At 48.3% G+C, this 19,999-nt stretch overlaps 1 protein-coding gene across 1 annotated transcript in view; it reads right to left on the bottom strand.

Annotated features, from left to right (window-relative positions):
* The window catches only part of GDI2 (GDP dissociation inhibitor 2), an 89,445-nt gene that overhangs the window by 31,578 nt on the left and 37,868 nt on the right, over window positions 1-19,999 (bottom strand). Inside the window, exons 6-7 of the mRNA XM_082256715.1 lie at window positions 15,941-16,072; window positions 6,702-6,801 (exon numbers count right to left, since the gene is read on the bottom strand). Coding sequence (XP_082112841.1) covers window positions 6,702-6,801; window positions 15,941-16,072 — 232 coding nt within the window. The remainder of the gene's footprint in view (window positions 1-6,701; window positions 6,802-15,940; window positions 16,073-19,999) is intronic.

The raw sequence follows: 19,999 nt of genomic DNA, 5'->3' as shown, positions 1-19,999 counted from the left end.
CAGGAGCAACAGCCCAGGAAAGCAAATAACCCAGGATATATAATCCCCAACAGCCAGGGACCCACAAAAAAAAAACAATGGTCCCCTATGGCACTGCCGCACTGAGAACTTTGCGGCCAAAGGAGGCATCGGCTGATGCCAGAACATCCACCTTATAGAATTTGGAAAAGGTGTGCACCGACGACCAAGTCGCAGCCTTGCACACCTGGGCCACCGAGGCTCGGTGCCAGTAAGCCCAGGACGCACTCAAAGATCTGGTAGAGTGCGCCTTAACAGGGAAGGGTGGAACCCGTTCCTTCAAAGCATAAGCCTGTTCAATGGTTTGTCTGATCCATTTGGCAATGGTCGATGCAGACGCAGCCATGCCCTTCCGAGGTCCCTCAGGAAGGGCAAAGAGGGAATCCGTCTTCCGAAAGGACTCCGTAGACGACAGGTAAACCCTGATCGCCCTGACAACATCCAAGGAATGCAAAGCAACCTCCTTAGGATGTGTAGGCTTCGTACAAAGCGAAGGCAGGACAATGTCCTCATTAAGGTGGAACTCCGAGACCACCTTAGGAAGAAAAGACGAATGAGGTCGCAAGACCTTATCCTTATGAATTACCAAGGAGAGCAGCAAGACAACGCCGCCAGTTCCAACACTCTGCGAGCCGAAGTGATCGCCACTAAAAAGGCAACCTTCTTAGACAGCAGAGGCAACGATATCTCCCGGATGTTTTCAAAGGGAGAAAAACTAACACGGACAGAACCAAGTTAAAGTCCATGGAGGTAAAGGCTCCCTCCTGGGAGGAGCCAAATGTCGCACACCTTGAATGAAGGTGCGAATTAAGGAATGAGACGCCACAGGGCGTTGGAAAAGAACAGCCAGTGCAGACACCTGGCCCTTTATCGTGGCCAGCGCAAGGGGCTGGTCCACCCCAGACTGGAGGAAAGCCAACAGTCTCGACAGTATGAGCGAGGGGAGAACCCCGTGGACTCACACCAGGCGAAGTAAGCTTTCAAGGTACGGTAATAGATTTTACCAGATGAGGTTTTCCTAGCCTTGATCAGAGTATGAATGACCTCAGGGGAGAGACCCCTGTCTCTCAGGACCTGGGTCTCAACAGCCAGGCCGTTAAAGCCAGCGACTGTAAAGCAGGATGGAAGATCGGTCCCTGAGACAGTAGATCTTCCCGCATTGGCAGCCGCCAAGGAGGCGCCACTGCCAGGTGAACCACATAGGCGTACCAGGACCGGCATGGCCAGTCCAGCCCTACCAGAATCACCAGGTGCGGTTCCGAGGCTAACCTGCAAAGGAACATGGACAACAACTGAATCGGAGGAAAGGCATACATCAGACGATACTGATGCCAAGGGGCCACCAACGCATCCGAGGCGTCTGCCAGAGGATCGCGCGTTCTTGCCACGAACCTTTCCACCTTGTGGTTTAGCCAAGACGCGAACAGATCCACGTCCGGGGAGATTCCCACTTCGCACACAGCATTTGGAAGACCTCCGGGTGCAGAGACCATTCCGCCTGGTCCAGGGTATGGCGGCTCAGATAGTCGGCCTGCCAATTCTCCACACCCGGAATGTGAACTGCTGAAATCGCCGGGACATGAGTCTCGGCCCAAGACAGAATGTCCGTCACCGCCCGGGCACTCCTGGTGCCCCCTTGGCGGTTGATGTAAGCCACCGCGGTAGCATTGTCCGTCTGTACAGGGCAGCCCGGAAGTCGATCCGACCACTGGAAGAGAGAGTTTTATCGCTCTCAATTCCAACACATTGATCGGAAGTGAGGATTCCTCCCCCGACCAAGTGCCCTGGGCAGACAGGTTGCCTAGGACTCCACCCCAGCCCGACAGGCTGGCATCCGTGGTAATCACCATCCACAGTAACGGACGGAAAGATTTGCCTTCGACACTGCCGGAGACTGGAGCCACCACAGAAGATCCATTCTGGTTCGCCGACTCAATGAGACACTCAGATCCAAGGACTGAGGTAGTCTGTCCCACCTGGCCAGGGTCTCCGCTTGAAGAGATTGTGTGTGAAACTGAGCAAAGGGTATCGCCTCGAAGGCTGATACCATCAACCCCAGGGACCGCATGCAGGTCCTGAGCGACGAAGACGGATTGTCCCTGAGGGACCTGATCTCGTCCCTGCAGGGTCCGGAGCTTGTCCTCCGGCAAGAAAACCTTTGCCTGAGCAGAGTCCAGGATCATTCCCAGATAGGGAAGAAAAACTGAAGGAGACAAGGTGACTTCTGTACGTTGATGGTCCATCCGAACTCCTGGAGCGTCTGTACCGTGGTGGACAGATCGCGCAGCAGGTGCCGGCTGACACTCGATCTTAAGAGGAGATCGTCCAGCTACCCTAAGACCGCAATGCCCTGTGCCCTTAACAGGCGCCAACACTTTGGTAAAGCCCCTGGGCTCAGGGAGGCCACCACTGAACGGAGAGATTCCATACGGAACTTCGGAACGCGCATGAAGCGGTTCAGCGCTTTCAGGTCCAGAATAGGACGTACCTTGCCCTCCTTTCTGGGCACAGTGAACAGATTGGAGTAAAACCCCCAAAACCTGTCCCGATGAGGCACCGGGACAATCACCCCCTGGGCAAGGAGGTCCCGCACCGCTTGATGCCGGTCCTGCAGACGCCCCGGGGTCAAATGAAGATTTGAGGGAAAAAATCTGTCCGCCGGCCGGGAAAGGAATTCGATCTTGTAACCTGATCGAATGATTTCCTGAACCCACCTGTCCGGAATTCGGAGCAGCCAAGGTTGGAGGAAACCGCGCAAACGTCCCCCCACCCCAGAAATGGGTGAGGGCGCCCCTTCAGGCAGAGGCGGATTGACCAGCCGCACCGGCATTGCCGGACTTATGCTTGCCTGCCCAGGGCTTCTTCTGGCTACTTTGGCCCTTGAAGAGCTTGCCCTTGGTTTGATTCCAAAAGGCACGAAAGGACCCTTGATTGGGACGAGAGGTGGAACCCCGCTTGCCACGAAAGGACTTGTTCTTGGGGTTCTGGGGCAGCTTGGTGCTCTTACCCCCGTGACACCTTTTACCAAAGTATCCAAGGCCTCGCCAAAAAGGCGAGAGCCTGCATAAGGAAAATCAGCAACAGTTTTCCGTGATGTCTGGACAGCCGACCAGCTCTTCAGCCAGATCAGTAGACGGTTAAGCACTGCAACACTAGATAGGCGTGCTACCAAAGGGGCCTCATTTAAGGCCGCATCGCACAAATACATGACTCCTTAGTGAATTTGATCCACCATAGCCAGCGTGGCAGGGGGGAGCAGAATCAGACACGAGGTTGCATCTAAGCACCTTGGTCCAATCAGCCACCAGAATGGACGCGAAAACAGGTTTGAGCAAGGAACCCGCCACCGTGTAGGAATGGCGGGCTAGAGACTCCAACCTCCTGTCCGTGGGATCCCGAAAAACCGGGGTCTCCTCAGTAGGAACCAAGGTTGTTTAAGACGGCCACAGTGTGATCCACTTGTGGAGGCACACACCATCGCGATTCCGTAGCCAGCGCAAAGGGATATAGTAGTTTAAACCGACTAGGAACCATGAATGGACGTTTTAAAGTGCGTCACAGTTCATTCACAGTGTAATGAAACTCAGCGGAGCAGGGAAAAACCTGCGCTGACTTACGGGGTCCTATGTGTACCAAAAGAGGACACAAAGCCCGGAGGACTGGGATCATCCTCCAAGTGCAGTGTTTCTTTAACAGAAACAATCAACTCATCCATGGTTGCGTGTTCTTCAGGTGACCCCGGGGGAGAAACATCAACCCCCCCTCCACCTCCGCCTCCCCCTCAGACCCCAGAGGGTCCAAGGATGAGCGAGACCCTGAAAAGGGCACGCCCACCGCAGCAGCCCCATCACCATCTGAATCAGAGGAGATAGATAATCTGGGTCTTTTCCTAGCAGCACGTTCAGCCATCAGTACCTCCATTTTGGACACTAAAGACACCACTACGGCAGCCAAGTCAGGTATAACAGGGGCCCCAGCAGGACTGGGGTCCCCCACTAGAGCTGGAGGAAATTTGCTGTCCTGAGAATCCATTGCCCAAGTTAGAAAAAACAGTGCAATAAAAAGGTACTGGCCCTTTAATACCGCTGCAGAGTGCGCAGCCCACCGCTATATGTACAGTGACTAAAGACCCCCAAAAAAGGAGAAGAAACGGAGCCAGGAATGACAAAACAGAAGAGACAGTGTGCAGAGCCCCACAGAGTGTTACCACATCGATCGCTGCTTCAGAGGAAAAGGAGGTGAGGTCAGAAGAGGCTGAACTATAAGCTGCAATAACCCAGGGAAAATGGCTGCCTATAGAACTGAATGGGAGGCGTCAGGAAAATGGCCACCGAACATGTGCTCAGAACGATCGGTCTGCCACACGCAAGATGGCGTCGGATGGCGCCAAAACAACATGTAATGTAGCCCACAGTGAAGCCAGACATGTATGCCCATAGTAAAGATGGCAGACCGCGCGTTTTTTTCCCCGCTGTGGCCGCCACACACATCGTCTGCACCCCCAGAAACACAGCGAAGTGACACAGGGGAAGGGGCCCCCAACAATACAGAGCACCGCAGCGCATGTACAAAAAAACCCCCGCAGGGAATCGCCACAGGGAGCCCCACACAGGCACAGACATGGGAAACACACAGCAACACAGGACTGCCACCCCTGACAGAGGCCCCACACAGGAGTACTTACCTGTACCACATGGCATGGGGTGCCTCTCAGAACGGAAAGCCGCTGTCCTCATCTGACAGGGAATGCCGTTAGCCAAGGACATTACACTGCAGTATCGCAGATGAGTCCAGTGAGGTAGCCACCTCACAGCTGCATCCCTGCTGCGAGCAGGGATGGGTCGTTCATATTGCCAGGACGAACCATGGCTGAACGCTCGATGGCGGGCTGGGGGTCCCTCTGACCCTGGAGAACCAGGGCGGTCAGTCCGATTCCCAGCTCCGCATGAATCCATCTTCATCCGAAGAGTCGACTAAAAACTAAAGCTGACAAAAGAAACAGCTAGTATAACAAGAAAAAAGACATTTTTAAAAGAAAATCAAATAAAAGATTAGAAGGCTAAGACTGTAGCCCCAGCACAGGGAAAGCCTAACTACTCCTGACGCTAGGCAAAAACAAACTGAGTTGGGAGTGTCACTGCAGGGGGGGTATTGACCAGTGGGACAGCCCCCATGGGTGTGTATATGGAAATGCCTTTGTTCTTTTGACTAAGTCTTATGCCTAGCTACTCCTGCGGAGCGGAAGTCAATACCCAATCGTGATGACTTAGAGGCGGTGACTGTCGGAGGACGCAAGAGAAAAGACAATTTTGCAACTATGACAAAGCAATGCAAGATTAGTTATCCCGACAAAACCCCAACAGCTGGTGGCAAGTGAGGGTCAGCGGTGACCAATATTGTAGGCAGCCAACAGAAATGAATGGAACTTTAAAGTTCTACATCACTCTGGCACCAGGAGCAGTAGCGGTGAGATGCTTCCTTTGACGCTGTATCCGAATATGGAGAATTTGCACGCGACATTCCACCTAGTGGGTGATGTCCGCAAAACTGTACAAAACAGTAAAAACGAATAACTGAAGGTGCCCAGCAACCTACATAATTGAGGTAGCAAATAATACTTGTCCTGAGCGCTGCTCAGCTTGACTCAATTTTGCGCAGGTTTGAAATGCGATATTCGTGTCCCTCAGCGGAATATAAGGCTGTAGCTTGGCATAAATGGACTATTGAAATTGTCAGTAAACCTGGAGATCAGCTTTAAGTATAACCCGCTTACAATTTTCCTTCCCCTGTTCCTCCCCTTACTTTCATTAACATTCTAATTACTTTTTTTTTTTAAATAAAACCAGCTTTCATTACATACCTTTAGGATCAGTGGTGTCCTCACTGTGTTTCAGTGCTTTTTAGGTAACGCAAGCAGAACATGGCCGATAAGAGGCCAGCAGGTTGCTGTACATAGCTTCCTGAAAATTTCACAATACCCTGTGTCCGTACTACTCGCAAGAGCCCTCAGCTCTGATGCACACAGTTATGCAGTTATGGGTTATGCAGATATAAAAAAGTCTGGATGGGTGGATGTCTCCCTGGAGAAGTGGACGTACTAGACTTCCATAGGCAACGCGTTGCTGAGCTTTCATAATTGAACAAGCTAAAATTCAATAAATGAAAAAACAGGCCAGGAACAGTGAGGCTTGGGAGGAAAGAGCTACATGATGTGGGATGCCCTCCAGCCAGGAAATGAGACCGCTCTGAATTGTGGCAGCTTCTAATGCACACTGTGAAAAGTTCAAGGTGTGCAGTGAAATAAGTCCTCAATCCTTGTACAGGAGAGAATCCTGTAAAACTGTGCAAGACTGAAAGTAAGGCTGCAGATCAGCTTTAAAGCAGTATTAACCCCAAAACTAAAAATGTATTATATTGCAGCTTACCAATCATTGCATGTGGTGGCTGCATCAGTTTTATTTGGGTTTGCTTTTGGGTTTAATAATGCTTTAAAAACAGCAGAGTTGAAGAAATGATGTCCATCCTCCTAGGACACTAGGAGAAACTGAGGCAAGCTGGTAGTGGGAAGAGAAATTCTCAGGTGGTCTACAGTTTTGATTTTCATGGTCCAATCTTCTTGCAGGTGCTATACAACCAAAAGGTTAAAGACCTATATTGAAAAGGCATATAAAATAAAAGCCTACCTCCCCTTCCGATTTTACACCAACAATCCTTCCATTCTCCATAACTAACTCTTCTATGGGCTTGTTTAGCATATAAGTTCCTCCATATATGGCACTTAATCTGAAAAACAAGAAGACCACAGACTTTGTTGGTGGGCAGCTTTCCTGAATAGTCCTGCGGGTGCTTGTCACTGGTACTTAAAACAATCAGCAATATGAAGAAAAAGCACAAAAAAACTGAAGCACTTCAAATCTTTTATTAATGAATCGTTAGCTTTATACTTTTCTATTCTTTTTTATTTAGGTATTATTCCAAGAGATTGCTCCTAAAGTCTATTATCCCATGTAGGATTTCTACAATAGGTGTCAAACACTATTTCTGTGTTGTCATAAATTAAATTGTTACAATTTCAAGGTTTTATTTCATTATATTTAAAGTAGGTGTGTTCTCTAGTCACTATCTTTATTAAAAGCTATATATGGTTATTCTCTGGAAATAAGTTACCATACTGATGTCATTTCTGGTTCCCAGAAATTTAAACTGATATATTGATATATTTTAATTACTATTTGAGGCTTGTCTAACCCGAGGAAAGGCCAAAACAAGCTTAAAAACGGTTGTGTTATGAGATTGCACAGGTTTAGCTACTGAGCGGAGTTCTAAATATGCTGTATCGCTGAGGATTCATCAATAAAAATATCTGGGGTGCTGCAACATTATTATATATATTCTATACACACACAGATCAGCTATAACATTATGACCACCGACCATAACCTCTCGAAGCATGAACTCCACTACCCTTCTGAAGGTATTGTGTGTTATCTGGCCCCAACAGTCAGTAGCAGTTCCTTCAAGTTGCAAGGTGAGACCTCCATGGATTGGAATGGTTTTTCCAGCACATGCCACATGTACTCAATTAGATATGGAGATTTTGGAGTCCACAACTCAAACCATTCTAGAGTTCATCAGGCCAGGCCACCTTCTATTGCTCTGTGGTTCAGACCTTATGCTCACCATGGTGGGTGCTTTTGGCTGTAGACACAGGTCAGCATGGGCACCCTGACTGGTCTGCAGCTACACAGCCCCATGCACAACCAACTGATGTGCACTGTGTAATGACACCTTTCTATTGGTGTCAGCATTAACTTATTTAGCAATCAACTACAGTAGCTCTTATTTTGGATAAGATTACACAGGCCAGCTTTTGCCCTTTCCTATGTACATCAAGCAGTCTTGGCCGCCCATGACCCTGCCACTAGTCTTCCTTCCTTAGACCACTTTTGGTAGGTCCTGAATACTGCGGACCATAAACATCCTACAAGAGCTGCAGGAGTTTTGGAGAGGCTCTTATCCAGCAGTCTAGCCTTTACAATTTAGCCCTGGTCAAAGTCACACAAAATGTTTATGCCTGAATATTTTTCTTCTGCTTTGAACACACCAACTTTAGGGACTACATGTTCACTTGCTGCCCAATGTATCCCCATCCACTTTCAGGTGCCGCTGTAATGTGATAATGCTATGTCACACAATAATTAAAAAAAAAAAAACACTATAAATGCTGACCATTATAGTTTTCCCCATTTAACCCTTCACAGCATTAGCCATTTTTTGAGCACACAAAAAAAAAAATGCACATTTTGTATATGAAGAACACGCTTTAACTCCCAAAACATGTTCTGAAATCAGAAACCCTATAAAAATAGTGGTAGTTCCAATTTAGGTCTTAAGATATTTGTACTACCAATGTTAATCAGATCTAGAATTTCAAAAGGGGAGGGAAACCATTCACAAACAAATCCCAATTTTTAGGTAAAAGAAACGAATTAGATTGTGTAGAGTAAAAGGGAATACCAAAAGCATCAACCCTCAAAATTGCATGGCCCTGCAAAGCAATGAAAAAAGTACTGAACATTGTCCATAGGTAACACCTTTACAGATCGCCATTTTAAAGTGAACAGTAAATATTTGGTTCTACAATGATCTCGATCGCTCTGGGCTGCTCAGCGATACCAAATATACTAGGGACAATCATGGTTTTAGAACATTTGCGCACCAAACACACGAGTTTGCCTTATGTGGGTGTGAAGAGCATCTACAAAAATGGTTTCATTTCATTATGACTTTCATTTTGTAAAAGTAATGCCTCGTACACGTTCAGATAATCGTACGAAAATAATCACTATCGACTTGATCGCACCATAATCTGATCGTTGGTACACAGCTTTCGACAGCCGAACATGACAGTTCGTCCAACAAAATCCGAAGGGACAAACAGGAAAACTTCTGTCGTACGATAGCCTAGAGAATGACAATTGTTTAATCAGTACACTAAAAATCAATCAACAGGACCGCACATAATCAGAAACACTAAAATAGCACAGAAAAAGCCTGGCTGCCATTGTTTTTGTTTTTCACCATCTGATACGTAGCTAAGCAACCTGGGAAGCTTTTCCAGAATCGTACGAAAAAAATCCTACCCGTGTGTCCATTGTTGAATTCGATACTAGTATCATGCAACAAAATGCGAATGATAAGTCGTCCGATTAGCTGAATGTGTGTACGAGGCATAACTTTATTGTTCTTAAAAAATGGATTTTTGTAAAATCTTACCGTAAAATCCTTTTCTCTTAAGCTCATTGACAGACGTAGTCCTCGTTGATTAACAACAACTCGGGTTATACTGCCCTCTACAGGAGTAGGACTAGACAGGAAAGAAAACGTTCTGGCCACACCCTAGGGGCAGTCCCAGAGGGTATATCCTCACTTCCTGCTACAGCAAAGCAGTTATGTCACAAAGCAGTGTTTAGAGAATTTAACCCAACTAAAAAAACAGAGGGGCGGGTACTAAGTCTGTCAATGAGCTTAAGAGAAAAGGATTTAACGGTATGATTTTACAAAAATCCATTTTTCTCTGTCGCTCATTGACAGACGTAGTCCTCGTTGATTAACAACAACTCGGGACGTCCCAAAGCAGTACCACAAATGAGGGGTGGGATAACAGAAATCAAAATCCAGAAGGCCCAACCGGAGCCAACCAGAAGTATCAAGGACTCATCGAGCAAAAAGACGAGACCTAAGTGAAAAACCCAACAAACCCTTGAGGTAGACCAACAGTCTCCTCAGATTGCGGCCTGCAGAACCTTGCGGCCAAAAGAGGCATCTGACGATGCCATCACATCAACTTTATAAAATGATGTAAAGGTATGAACCGACGATCAAGTCATCGCCTTGAAAACCTGGATCGCTGACGCCTGATGGCGGAAGACCCAGGAAACACTAGGCGCCCGAGTAGAGTGCGCCTTAACAGGGAACGGAGGATTCCGACCCTTAATAGAATAAGCCTGTACCACCGTCTGACTGGTCCATCTAGATATGGTCGCGGCAGACACAGGCAACCCCCTTCTAGGGCTATCCGTGATCACAAAAAGTGAGTCCGTCTTACGAAACAAGTTCGTAGTAGTCAAGTGTACCCTGATTGTCTGAACCCCATCCAAGGAGTGTAATGCAAACTCCCAAGGATGGCTAGTCTTAGGACACGGGGAAGGTAACAATATTTTTATTCAGATGAAAACTCTGAAAACCACTTTAGGAAGGAAGGATGGAATCGGAAGAAGAACCACCTTATCCCTATGAACCACCAGATATGGGGAACGACAATATAATGCGGCCAGTTCTGACACCCTGCGTGCAGAAGTAATGGCCACCAAGAAGGCCACCTTCTGGGATAATGCAAGCAAGGGAATCTCCCTAATATCTTCAAAGAGAAGTTTCTGAAGAACCGACCACACTAAATTAAGATCCCAGGCGGTAAGGGTGCACGCACTGGCGGAGCCAGATGTCACACCCCCTGGATGAAATTCCGCACCAAGGAATGATTAGCCAAAGGTTTCTGAAAGAAGATTGATAACGCTGAAACCTGACCCTTGATCGTGCTCAAGGACAGTTTCTGCTCAACCCCTTGTTGCAGACAGACCAAGATTCGGGTCACCGAATAGGTATGTGGGGGAAATCCAAGAGATTCACACCACGCAATATAAGACTTCCATGTGCTGGAAGTCGCTTTCCTTGCTTTAACTAGAGGTAGGAATAACTGAAGCTGACACTCCCTTGCCCTTCAGTACCTGGGTCTCAATGGCCAGGCCATTAACCACTTAAGCCCCAGAGGATTTGGCTGCTAAACGACCAGAGGGTATTTTGCGATTCGGCACTGCGTGACTTTAACGGACAATTGCGCGGTCGTGCGGCGCTGTACCTAAACGAATTTGGCGTCCTTTTTTTCCCACAAACAGAGCTTTCTTTTGGCGGTATTTGATCACCTGTGCGATTTTTTGATCACGCGCTATAAACAAAAAAAGAGCGTAAATTTTGCAAAAATAGCAATATTTTTCCCTTTTTTTTATATGAAATTCCCCCCCCAAAAAAATGTAAAAATCAAAATTTAATATTTTCGGCCAATTTGTTTTATGCTACCTATGTTTGGTAAAAAAAAAAAAAAAAAAAAAAAAAAAAAAAAAAAAAAAAAAAAAAAAAAAAATCGCAAAAAGCGTATTTTGATTGGTTTGCGCAAAAGTTATTGCGTTTACTAACAAAGGGAAAGATTGTCATTTTTGTTGTTTTTTTTTTAACGCGTAATGGCGGCGATCTGCGATTTTTTTTGCGGTACTGCGACATTGCGGCGGACAGATCGGACCCTTGACTGACATTTTTGACACTTTTGGGGTTACCAGTGACATTTCTACAGTAATCAGTGCTATATATATGCACTGTTACTGTAAAAATACACTGGTAGTGAAGGGGTTAACTTTATTTGAGAGGGAGGGGCTGTGTGTGTCCCTAGGGGCGTGATTCTAACTGTGATTGGCTGTGGCTTCAACTGTATGCAGAGTGATCAATGGATCTACATAGTAGATCCATGTGATCATCTCTCATACAGAGAGGAGAATGACAGGCAGCTTGTTTACACAAGCTGCCTGACTTTCTCCCTCTCCCCCGCCGATCGCAGAGTGGCCGGCGCCGATCGGGTCCGCCGGTCACACGCGCGGGGGGGTCCGTGACCACGCGGGAGCGCGCCTCCGGCGGCGCGCGCTCGCTCCCTAAACCCTCACAGGCGAGCGACGTAGACCTACGTCACTTTGCCTGTGAGGGGCTGACCGCCGCCGTAGATAGTCGTGCGGCGGTCGGCAAGTGGTTAAGCCAGCGATTGTAAAGCAAGATGGAAGATCGGTCCCCGAGACCGCAAATCCTCCCTGAGAGGAAGTCTCCAAGGAGCGTCCGCGACTAGCCTCACCAAGTCGGCGTACCAGGCTCGACGAGGTCAGTCGGGAATTTCCAGAATAACTGGAATTCCCTCCACCTCTATCCTGCGAAGAAGTTTCCGCAGTAACTTGAGAGGATGGAAGGCATGCCGTAGCTGATACTGCCCCCACGGGACGATCAGCGTTTCTGCTGCGTCCGCTAGAGGATCGCGGGTGCGAGCTACAAACCTCCACACCTTCCTGTTGAGCCAAGGTGCCAACAGATCCACATCCGGGGTGCCCCAATGAAGGGACAGTTAGTGAAAAACCTCTGGATGAACAGGCCATACCCCTTGATCCAGAATCTGATGGCTGAAATAATCTGCCTGCCGATTTCCCACCCCCGGAGTGAACACTGCGGGGAGATCCGGAACAAACCGTTCCGTCCAACGAAAGATGCTAGTCGTTTCGATGGCCACCAGGACACTCCAAGTGCCCTTTTCTTGACATAAGTCACGACCGTGGCATTGTGCGATTGGATCCGAATTGGGCTGCTCTAGAGCTGCTCGGTCCAGTAAATCAGACAAAATCTGATCGCTTTCAGTTCCGATACCCTTATTGGTAACCTAGATACTATCGGAAGGAATGACTTCCCCTGGTTGAGCATCGGAGACTCCCTGGTCCGCTCGTTCAACCGGATCCGATTGTCCAGGGAATCGGAATTCTGATTCCATTAGAAAAGAATCTCCTTCAGGAGAATTCGGGTATGAGACTGGGTATACGGTACTGCCTCTAAGAAGGCCACCATCAGTCCCAGCCAATTGACGGACAGCAACATCCGAATCGTTGACTGAACCTTCTGGAGTTTCTCCGCAAGGAGAAACTCTTGCCCAGGAAGAAAACGCTGATGTCCTGCGATGATGGGGATCTAAAGATAGGCATCCTAAATGTCTATGGACGCCAGGAAATCCCCCTGATGCAGGGAGGCCACCACTGTTCGGATGGACTCCATTTTTCCCCAAGTCCAGAAATTGGACGCACCTTGCCCTCTTTCTTGGGCATTGTGAACAGGTTCGAATAGAACCCCTGAAACCGTTCAATGTTAGAAGGGAAGAATCGCACAGGTGGAAGTGATCGAAACTCGATCCTGTATCCTGACCGTATGACCTTGCGAACCCCTTAGTCCGGGGTTCTGGCAAGCCATGGATCCGGAAACCGGTGAAGACATCCCCCCACCCCAGAGATGGGTAGGGGCGCATCAGGCTGTATTCTTCAGGCTTGGCTGAGCCGGACTTTTTGTTTAGCCGACCAGCGCCTTTTGAAAACCCTCTGAAGGGGCTTTGGAGGGTTTCGCCTTATCGCCCGCCCTCGCGGAACGAACAAACTCTTCATGTAACAGTCTGTGGCAAGACAGTGCTCTTGCCCCCAGTGAGATCCTTTATAATCTCAACCAAACTAAATGGCAACCACTGACCTAAGGGTTGACCCTATCAGGGAAAAAATGACGCGGGATTCCGCTTCCACTTTTTCGATCCACCGGATCCCTAAAGGACGCAGCGTCCTCCAACGGGATAACGGTGGCTTTATTTGGAAATTGGTGAGTCCACTACAGGTGGTACCGTCTATCCTTTAAAGAGGGATTCCTCAAACGGATAGCGCCTAGCCATGCGTTTGGAAATAGCAGGGGTTCGTTTCAAAACGACCCCATTTGGGTAAAGGAAAATCCTTCTCCCTTTTGGTAGGCTAACAAGTACCAAAAAGGAATCTCAGTCTCAGCTACCTCTGCCGGTGTAACCTCAAGACTAAAGGTTTCCCGGACGGACACAACTAGTGCATCCACCACTCTTGTGCTATGGCGGAGGCAGAAACATTCTCACTGCTGAGGAGACACACATTACCTGAGACAACAGCCCCATAAGAGGGACCTGCAGCTGCATTGACCAGCTCTGAATCCGTATCTGAAGTATCAGATAAAAAATAGGGGTAGGCGGGGGTCGCTTCTTGACCCCCGTCCCTGACAGGCCACCTCCACCCGGGATACCAAAGACTCCAAAACTGCCGATAATGCATTAAAAACAAGTGGGGTACTGGAGGGTCCTGTGGCCACCTTGAGGGGATCAGGTGGGAATACATATGCGGCAGGGTCAATGATTATATAAGACATTTGCCAGCGACAAAAAAAAAAAAAAAAATTACAAAGTAAAAAAATTTTTTTTTTTTTGTAATCCCCCAGCGCAACAGCGCCCCTCAGTGTTACCTGCCTTTTTGGACCCCACAGAGAGAGAGAGAGAGACCCCAAGGCTCATCCCTGATGCACAGAAGTTTTCTATCAGCTTGCTCAGTGCTGTCCTGTTACAGACAGGAAGTCTTTGGCCCTTTTTCCTGAGTAAAGGAGGCGGCTCCACCCCTTAACACGCCTTCCGGGGCCTCCCCCTGGCTCCACGAGGTGTTTGGTCACCTCAAACATGGCCGCCCCCATGCTGGAGACACGAGGCTACGCCAATATGACGGCCTCGTGTGATCTGCAAGACAATGGCGGCGGCCTGTTAGGATAGCGGCGGCTAGCAGCGGCCTGCGGGATGCTGTATTCGGCCTAGCGGCCTGCGGGAGTGCATCGGCCCCACAAACTTCACCCTGGATGGTGATAAGCTTGGCCTGCGGTACAGGACCCTGGCGGGCCGCATGCGGTCCGTGCCACAAACCAGTGCTGTACAGCCCGTGGAAGCTGGAGGAATGGCGATCTGGACTGCAGTACTCAGGCATAGGCATCAGCCTGTGTGCCTCTGACAGGTAGGATACCTTATACTTCAATAGTAACGCCCTTTTAGTGCTGTCACTGACTTCAGTCATCCTTACAGTTTTACAATGACTTTAGATCGTCAGCTCCCAAACCAAGCCTCCTGGTTATTTTACACAAAAATCACACTCAAATTGGGGGATCTGTGACATAGGATAGAGGGGAGATCCATCCTACCATCCCAGAGAGGGGCCCGCGTCCACCACAAACCCGACAAGGGGAGAGGGGGGAACATTCTACTCACCATACCGGAACCAGGCGGGCGCCAACTCCTGACAGAACCCCTCTCCACCGGGGTGAGGGGGCTGTCGACCAATATGGATGCCGTGACTCTGTTGGTCATTGGCGTCCAGGCGAGACGTTTAACTCGCAGGGTCAGTCCCTGTCCAGTGGGACTATGTCGCGGCCGACCCAGCGCGGAGCTATGGCCTGCACGCGCTCGTAGGCTGAACTGGGGTGACCACTGGATCTCAACATCCAGCCCGTCGCCCAGTTCCAGCTTACTTGCTTGAAGATCTCACAGGAAACTGGAGAAAAGAGCTGTCTAAAAAATCTTTCTAAGAAAAAAAATCCTGCCAGGACCAAAGATCTTTGCAAGGCATCTAGGTCCTTACTCCTAACTAGACAGAAAAAAACTGATTTGCTGTAGCAGGAAGTGAGAGGATATACCCTCTGAGACTGCCCCTAGGGTGTGGCCAGAACGTTTTCTTTCCTGTCTAGTCCTACTCCTGTAGAGGGCAGTATAACCCGAGTTATTAATCAACGAGGACTACGTCTGTCAATGAGCGACAGAGAAAGGAGGTTTACCAGTTCCCCCATGGGATAGCATAGTGCAGAAAATAGGTTCTCTTTAAGAAGACATGTCATCTCTGGAATTTGTTGAAGGACATCAAGTCAGGATTGTGCTCGATCAGCTTCTTCACTGGCCAGAGCCACAATGGTCTGACAATGCTGAACCACTTCCAGGTTCAGAACACCCATGGGAGCTCAGCGAAAGAGCACAGAAGAGTGATTACATGGCTAAAGGTTTCTACTAATTAGCCTGCATAAATAAAAAACACTCAGCTGCTATTCATTTACATGCTGGCACTGCCATTGCCATAATTGCTGTGGCTGAAAGAATTAAATCATTCTGATTACTTTTCAGCCAACAGAATGTAAAACCTAATAAAATAACCTCCGACAGCTGAAATATTCAGTTAGAGAGAAGTAATCACTTTCTTACCTTGCAAAACCTTGTGGCAGCTCTCCAAGGCCATAGAGTGGATAAAGGTAAGGGCTTTTGCCATATCGTGCAAGGGATTCACTGTAAAGCTTAATCCTGTTTATAGTCTCAAGACAAGGCTGATTGAGATAGCTAGCGAAAAGGAGAGAAAAAAAAAAAAAAAGTTAAACGAATGTATACGATTATGTATGTACTACCTTTAATGTGTGAACATCAGGTGATTGGTAAGGATTCATTATCAATTTTCCAAGGAACAGACAGGATCAAGTCAACATAGATACACTTTGCTCAGCATAAAATAAGAACGCTTCAACAGATTTGTCAGAAAACGTACTTCCTTTTCAGAATCAATATTTTCTATGGGACACTATACTACAAAATACTCACACAAAAATGGACCATTGATTGCAATAAAAAGGTTTGTTAATTTGCACACACAAGAAAAAAAAAAAAAAAAAAAAATCTAAATTAAGGATTTTTGTACTCACCGTAAAATCCTTCTGAGTTCGACAGACACCGCTCCATATTCTTTACTAAAGGTTACGCTGCCCTCTACAGGAGTAGGACAAGATAGACAACACAAAAGCTTGGCTATACCCCGTGGGCCATCTTCAACTGGCATAATCCCACTCTGTTAATAGAGATACTCCGTTTTGTAACAAGCATAACAAAAGCATAAAAACACATTAGACGGGTGGGTGCAGTGTGTCAAACTCCGGATTTTTGTACTCACACAGCACCCACCTCTCTAAGGTGTTTTTATGCTTGTTACAAAAACGGAATATCTCTAAACAGAGTGGGATTATGCTAGTTGAAGAAGGCACAAGGGGTGTAGCCAAGCTTTTGTGTTGTCCATCTTGTCCTACTCCTGTAGAGGGCAGCGTAACCTTTAGTAAAGAATATGGAGCGGTGTGTCGAACTCAGAAGGATTTTACGGTCAGTACAAAAATTATATTTTCCCTTCCGTTTATTGCCAGACAGCTCCATATTCTTTACCATAGGGACGTACCAAAGCAGTGCCAAAACATGAGGGGTGCGAACAAACCCAAGGAAAAAAACAAGCCAATCTAGGCAGCAGTAGCTCAGCTAGAACAGGGGCCTAACCTAAAATACACCCTCAAGAGGGAAAAACAGACCCTGCAAATCGCAGCCTTGCAAAAAAAAAAAAAAAAAAAAAAAAAAACTTTGCGGCCAAAAAGGAGGTAACCAAAAGATCCCAAAATATCAACTTTGTAAAACTTTGAAAAAGTACACACTGATGACCAAGTTGCCACTGTGCACACCTGCGCCATTGACGCCTGACGGAAGGCCCAAGAAGCACTAAGTGCCCGAGTAGAATGTGCAGTCACAGGGAAGGGGGGGGGGGGGACTCGACACTTAAATGAATAAAGCCTGGGTCACCATCTGTCTGATCCATCTGCCTTCCACGGCCCCTCCGTAATCACAGAGTCTGACCTACAAAAGAAAAAATCGGTGGCTGCCAAAATAGGCTCAAATAGCTCCAAAAACATCCAGAGAAAGCAAGGCAAATTTCCTGGGATGAGCCGACTTGGGACACAAGGACGGCAGCACAATGTCCTCATTCACAAGGTAGTCGGAGAAAACCTTCGGGAGGAACGACGGCCATGGTCACAGGACCACCACAGAGCGAGGCCAGTTCGGAAGCACCAGTATGACCAGAATCCCTTCAGCCCTGATTCTGCATAGAAGTCACGGAAGAAGCTGGAGCAGAAGAAAGGCGTAAATCAAATGGTACCAGCTCCATGGAGAAACCAGAGCATCCATAACGTCTGCCAGAGGATCTCGCAACCTGGCCACGAACCTCAGCATCTTTTTGTTGAGCCGAGACGTTAACAGATCCACCTCAGGGGTGCCCCACCACAGACAAATCTGAAACACATGCGGATGAAGGGACCATTCCCCCTAGTCTAACGCCTGACAACTGAGCTAAACCACCTGCCAATTTTACACGCAGGAAATGTTAACAGCAGAGAGGGCTGGCAGGAACCAACTATTCTGCCCACCGGAGAATGCTTGACACCTCCAGGGCCGCTAACACTCTTCGTGCTGCCCTGGTATTTCACAATAGACCCCGGCTGTGGCGTGGTCCGACTAAATCCACGCCGGGAGCCCCTGGAGCTGCTCCATTCAATGATCCAGGCAAAGCCTGATCACTCGAAGTTAAGAAATTGATGGGCAATCTGGACTCATTCAACAGCCCTGGGCCAAGGTCAGCCCCAGGACCCCTCCCCACCCAGACAGGCTGGCATTTGCCATGACTACTGTCCAGTAGAAGGGGAGAAAGGACTTACCCTGTAGCAAGATCAGGGTAGCGCAGCCACCAGAGAACACTGTCGCTGGACTCAGAAAAATCACCTTGTCAAGAGACTTGGGACACTTGTCCCATTTGACCAGAATCTCCTTTGAAGGAATCTCGTGTAGAACTGTGCAAATGGAACCGCCTCAAAAAGGTAGACGGACACCACCAGGCCCAACACTTGCATGCACGCCCGAAGGGACGACCATGTGTGGGCTAGCAACAGTTGAATCTCAGAATGCAACTTCTGAAACTTTTGCGGAGGAAGGAACACTCCAGCTAGAGCTGAAATCTAGAGACAGCCCCAGATAATCTCCGGGTAAGAAACCAGGGCAGACTTCCGAAAGTTCAGAAGCCACCCGATCTCCTGCAAAGTCTGGAGAGTAATTTCCACATCGGCGGTCAAAGCCGATGGAGGCTCTGCTCGCGAGAGGAGGTCATCCAGGCACCCCAGCACAGCAATCCCCCACCCGCTGACGCAGAAACACTAAGACGGGGGGCAACCCTTTCGTGAAGGACCGAGGAGCGGAGGCTAGACCAAAGGGTATCGCCACAAACTGACAGTGTGCGCCTTTCTCACAGCAAAGCTGAGGAAACACCGATGCCAGGTACAAATTGGAATGTGCAGGTAGGGCTCTGATGTCTAAAGAAGCCAGGGAACCCCCTTGATGCAGGGATGGCCACCACCGCCGAAAGGACTCCATCCTGAGTTATTGCACCCGCACAACAACTGTTTAGGGCCTGAGGTCCAGAATTGGACAAACTTGTCCTTCTTCCTGGGAACCATGACAGGGTATGGATAAAACACTCGAAAACATTCTGACACAGAATGATCATACCTTGGGACAAGTACTGCCCTGCCCATAACAAAGCTTTCAGCTGCACATTGGAAGGAAGGAACCTTTCCGGAGGACAAGAATGAAATTCTATCTTGGAACCAGAGACAATCACCTCATGGACCCACTGGTCACAGACCTGGGAGGTCCATCGCCCCCAGAACCACAAAGACATTCCTCCACCCCAGATATGGATGGGGGCAAACTTTGATGCCGAATGGGCCTTGTCAGCATGTCCAGAGAAACCTGTTCTGTGATTGCCAGACCAAGGCTGCTAGACACCACCTAAAGAGGTTTTAGGGGCTTGGAACCTTTTTCTGAAGTCCCTGCGGTACGAAAAAGAAAAAAAAAAAAAGAACTTTTACCCCCCCCCCCCCTCAGACTCCTAATGAGGTCATCCAGGGTAGCCCCGAACAGGCGCTTGCCCTGAAAAAGCAATTCAGTCAGTGCCTTCTTGGAGGTTTGATCCGCGGACCAACACTACAGCCACAAAATACGCCCAAGCACCACTGCCGAGACATATAGCTTAGAGACTTACAGGAACTGCATTCAAGATGCATCACAGATAAACTTCAGACCCTGGACAAACTGATCCACCAATTCGCCATAGGCGGGGGGGGGGGGGGGGGTTTGATGGGACACTGTACTGTATATGTTGCAAAGCATTATTGTTCTACGCACTTTGGAACCCAATGGGTTTATCCCCTGCATTGTGTAAAAAGGCTGTTTGCCATTCCCATATGCACAGATCCAGCCTCAACTTCTTGCCTCCAAAACATGTTCGGATAAGACAAAATTAAGTCAGGCTGCACATGCTCAGTTTGGAGTGTATCGTTCAAGAGTTTTTTGTTTTTTTTCCTTCTTGGGAGAGTGCATGTAATCAGCACTGTCCAGAGGGTCAGGGGT

This window comes from Pelophylax lessonae (genome assembly GCF_965119305.1).
Source record: "Pelophylax lessonae genome assembly, chromosome: 4".
Taxonomy (NCBI): Eukaryota; Metazoa; Chordata; class Amphibia; order Anura; family Ranidae; genus Pelophylax; species Pelophylax lessonae.
Note: the sequence above shows the minus strand (reverse complement) of the source record. Positions and strands in the feature narration are given on the sequence as shown.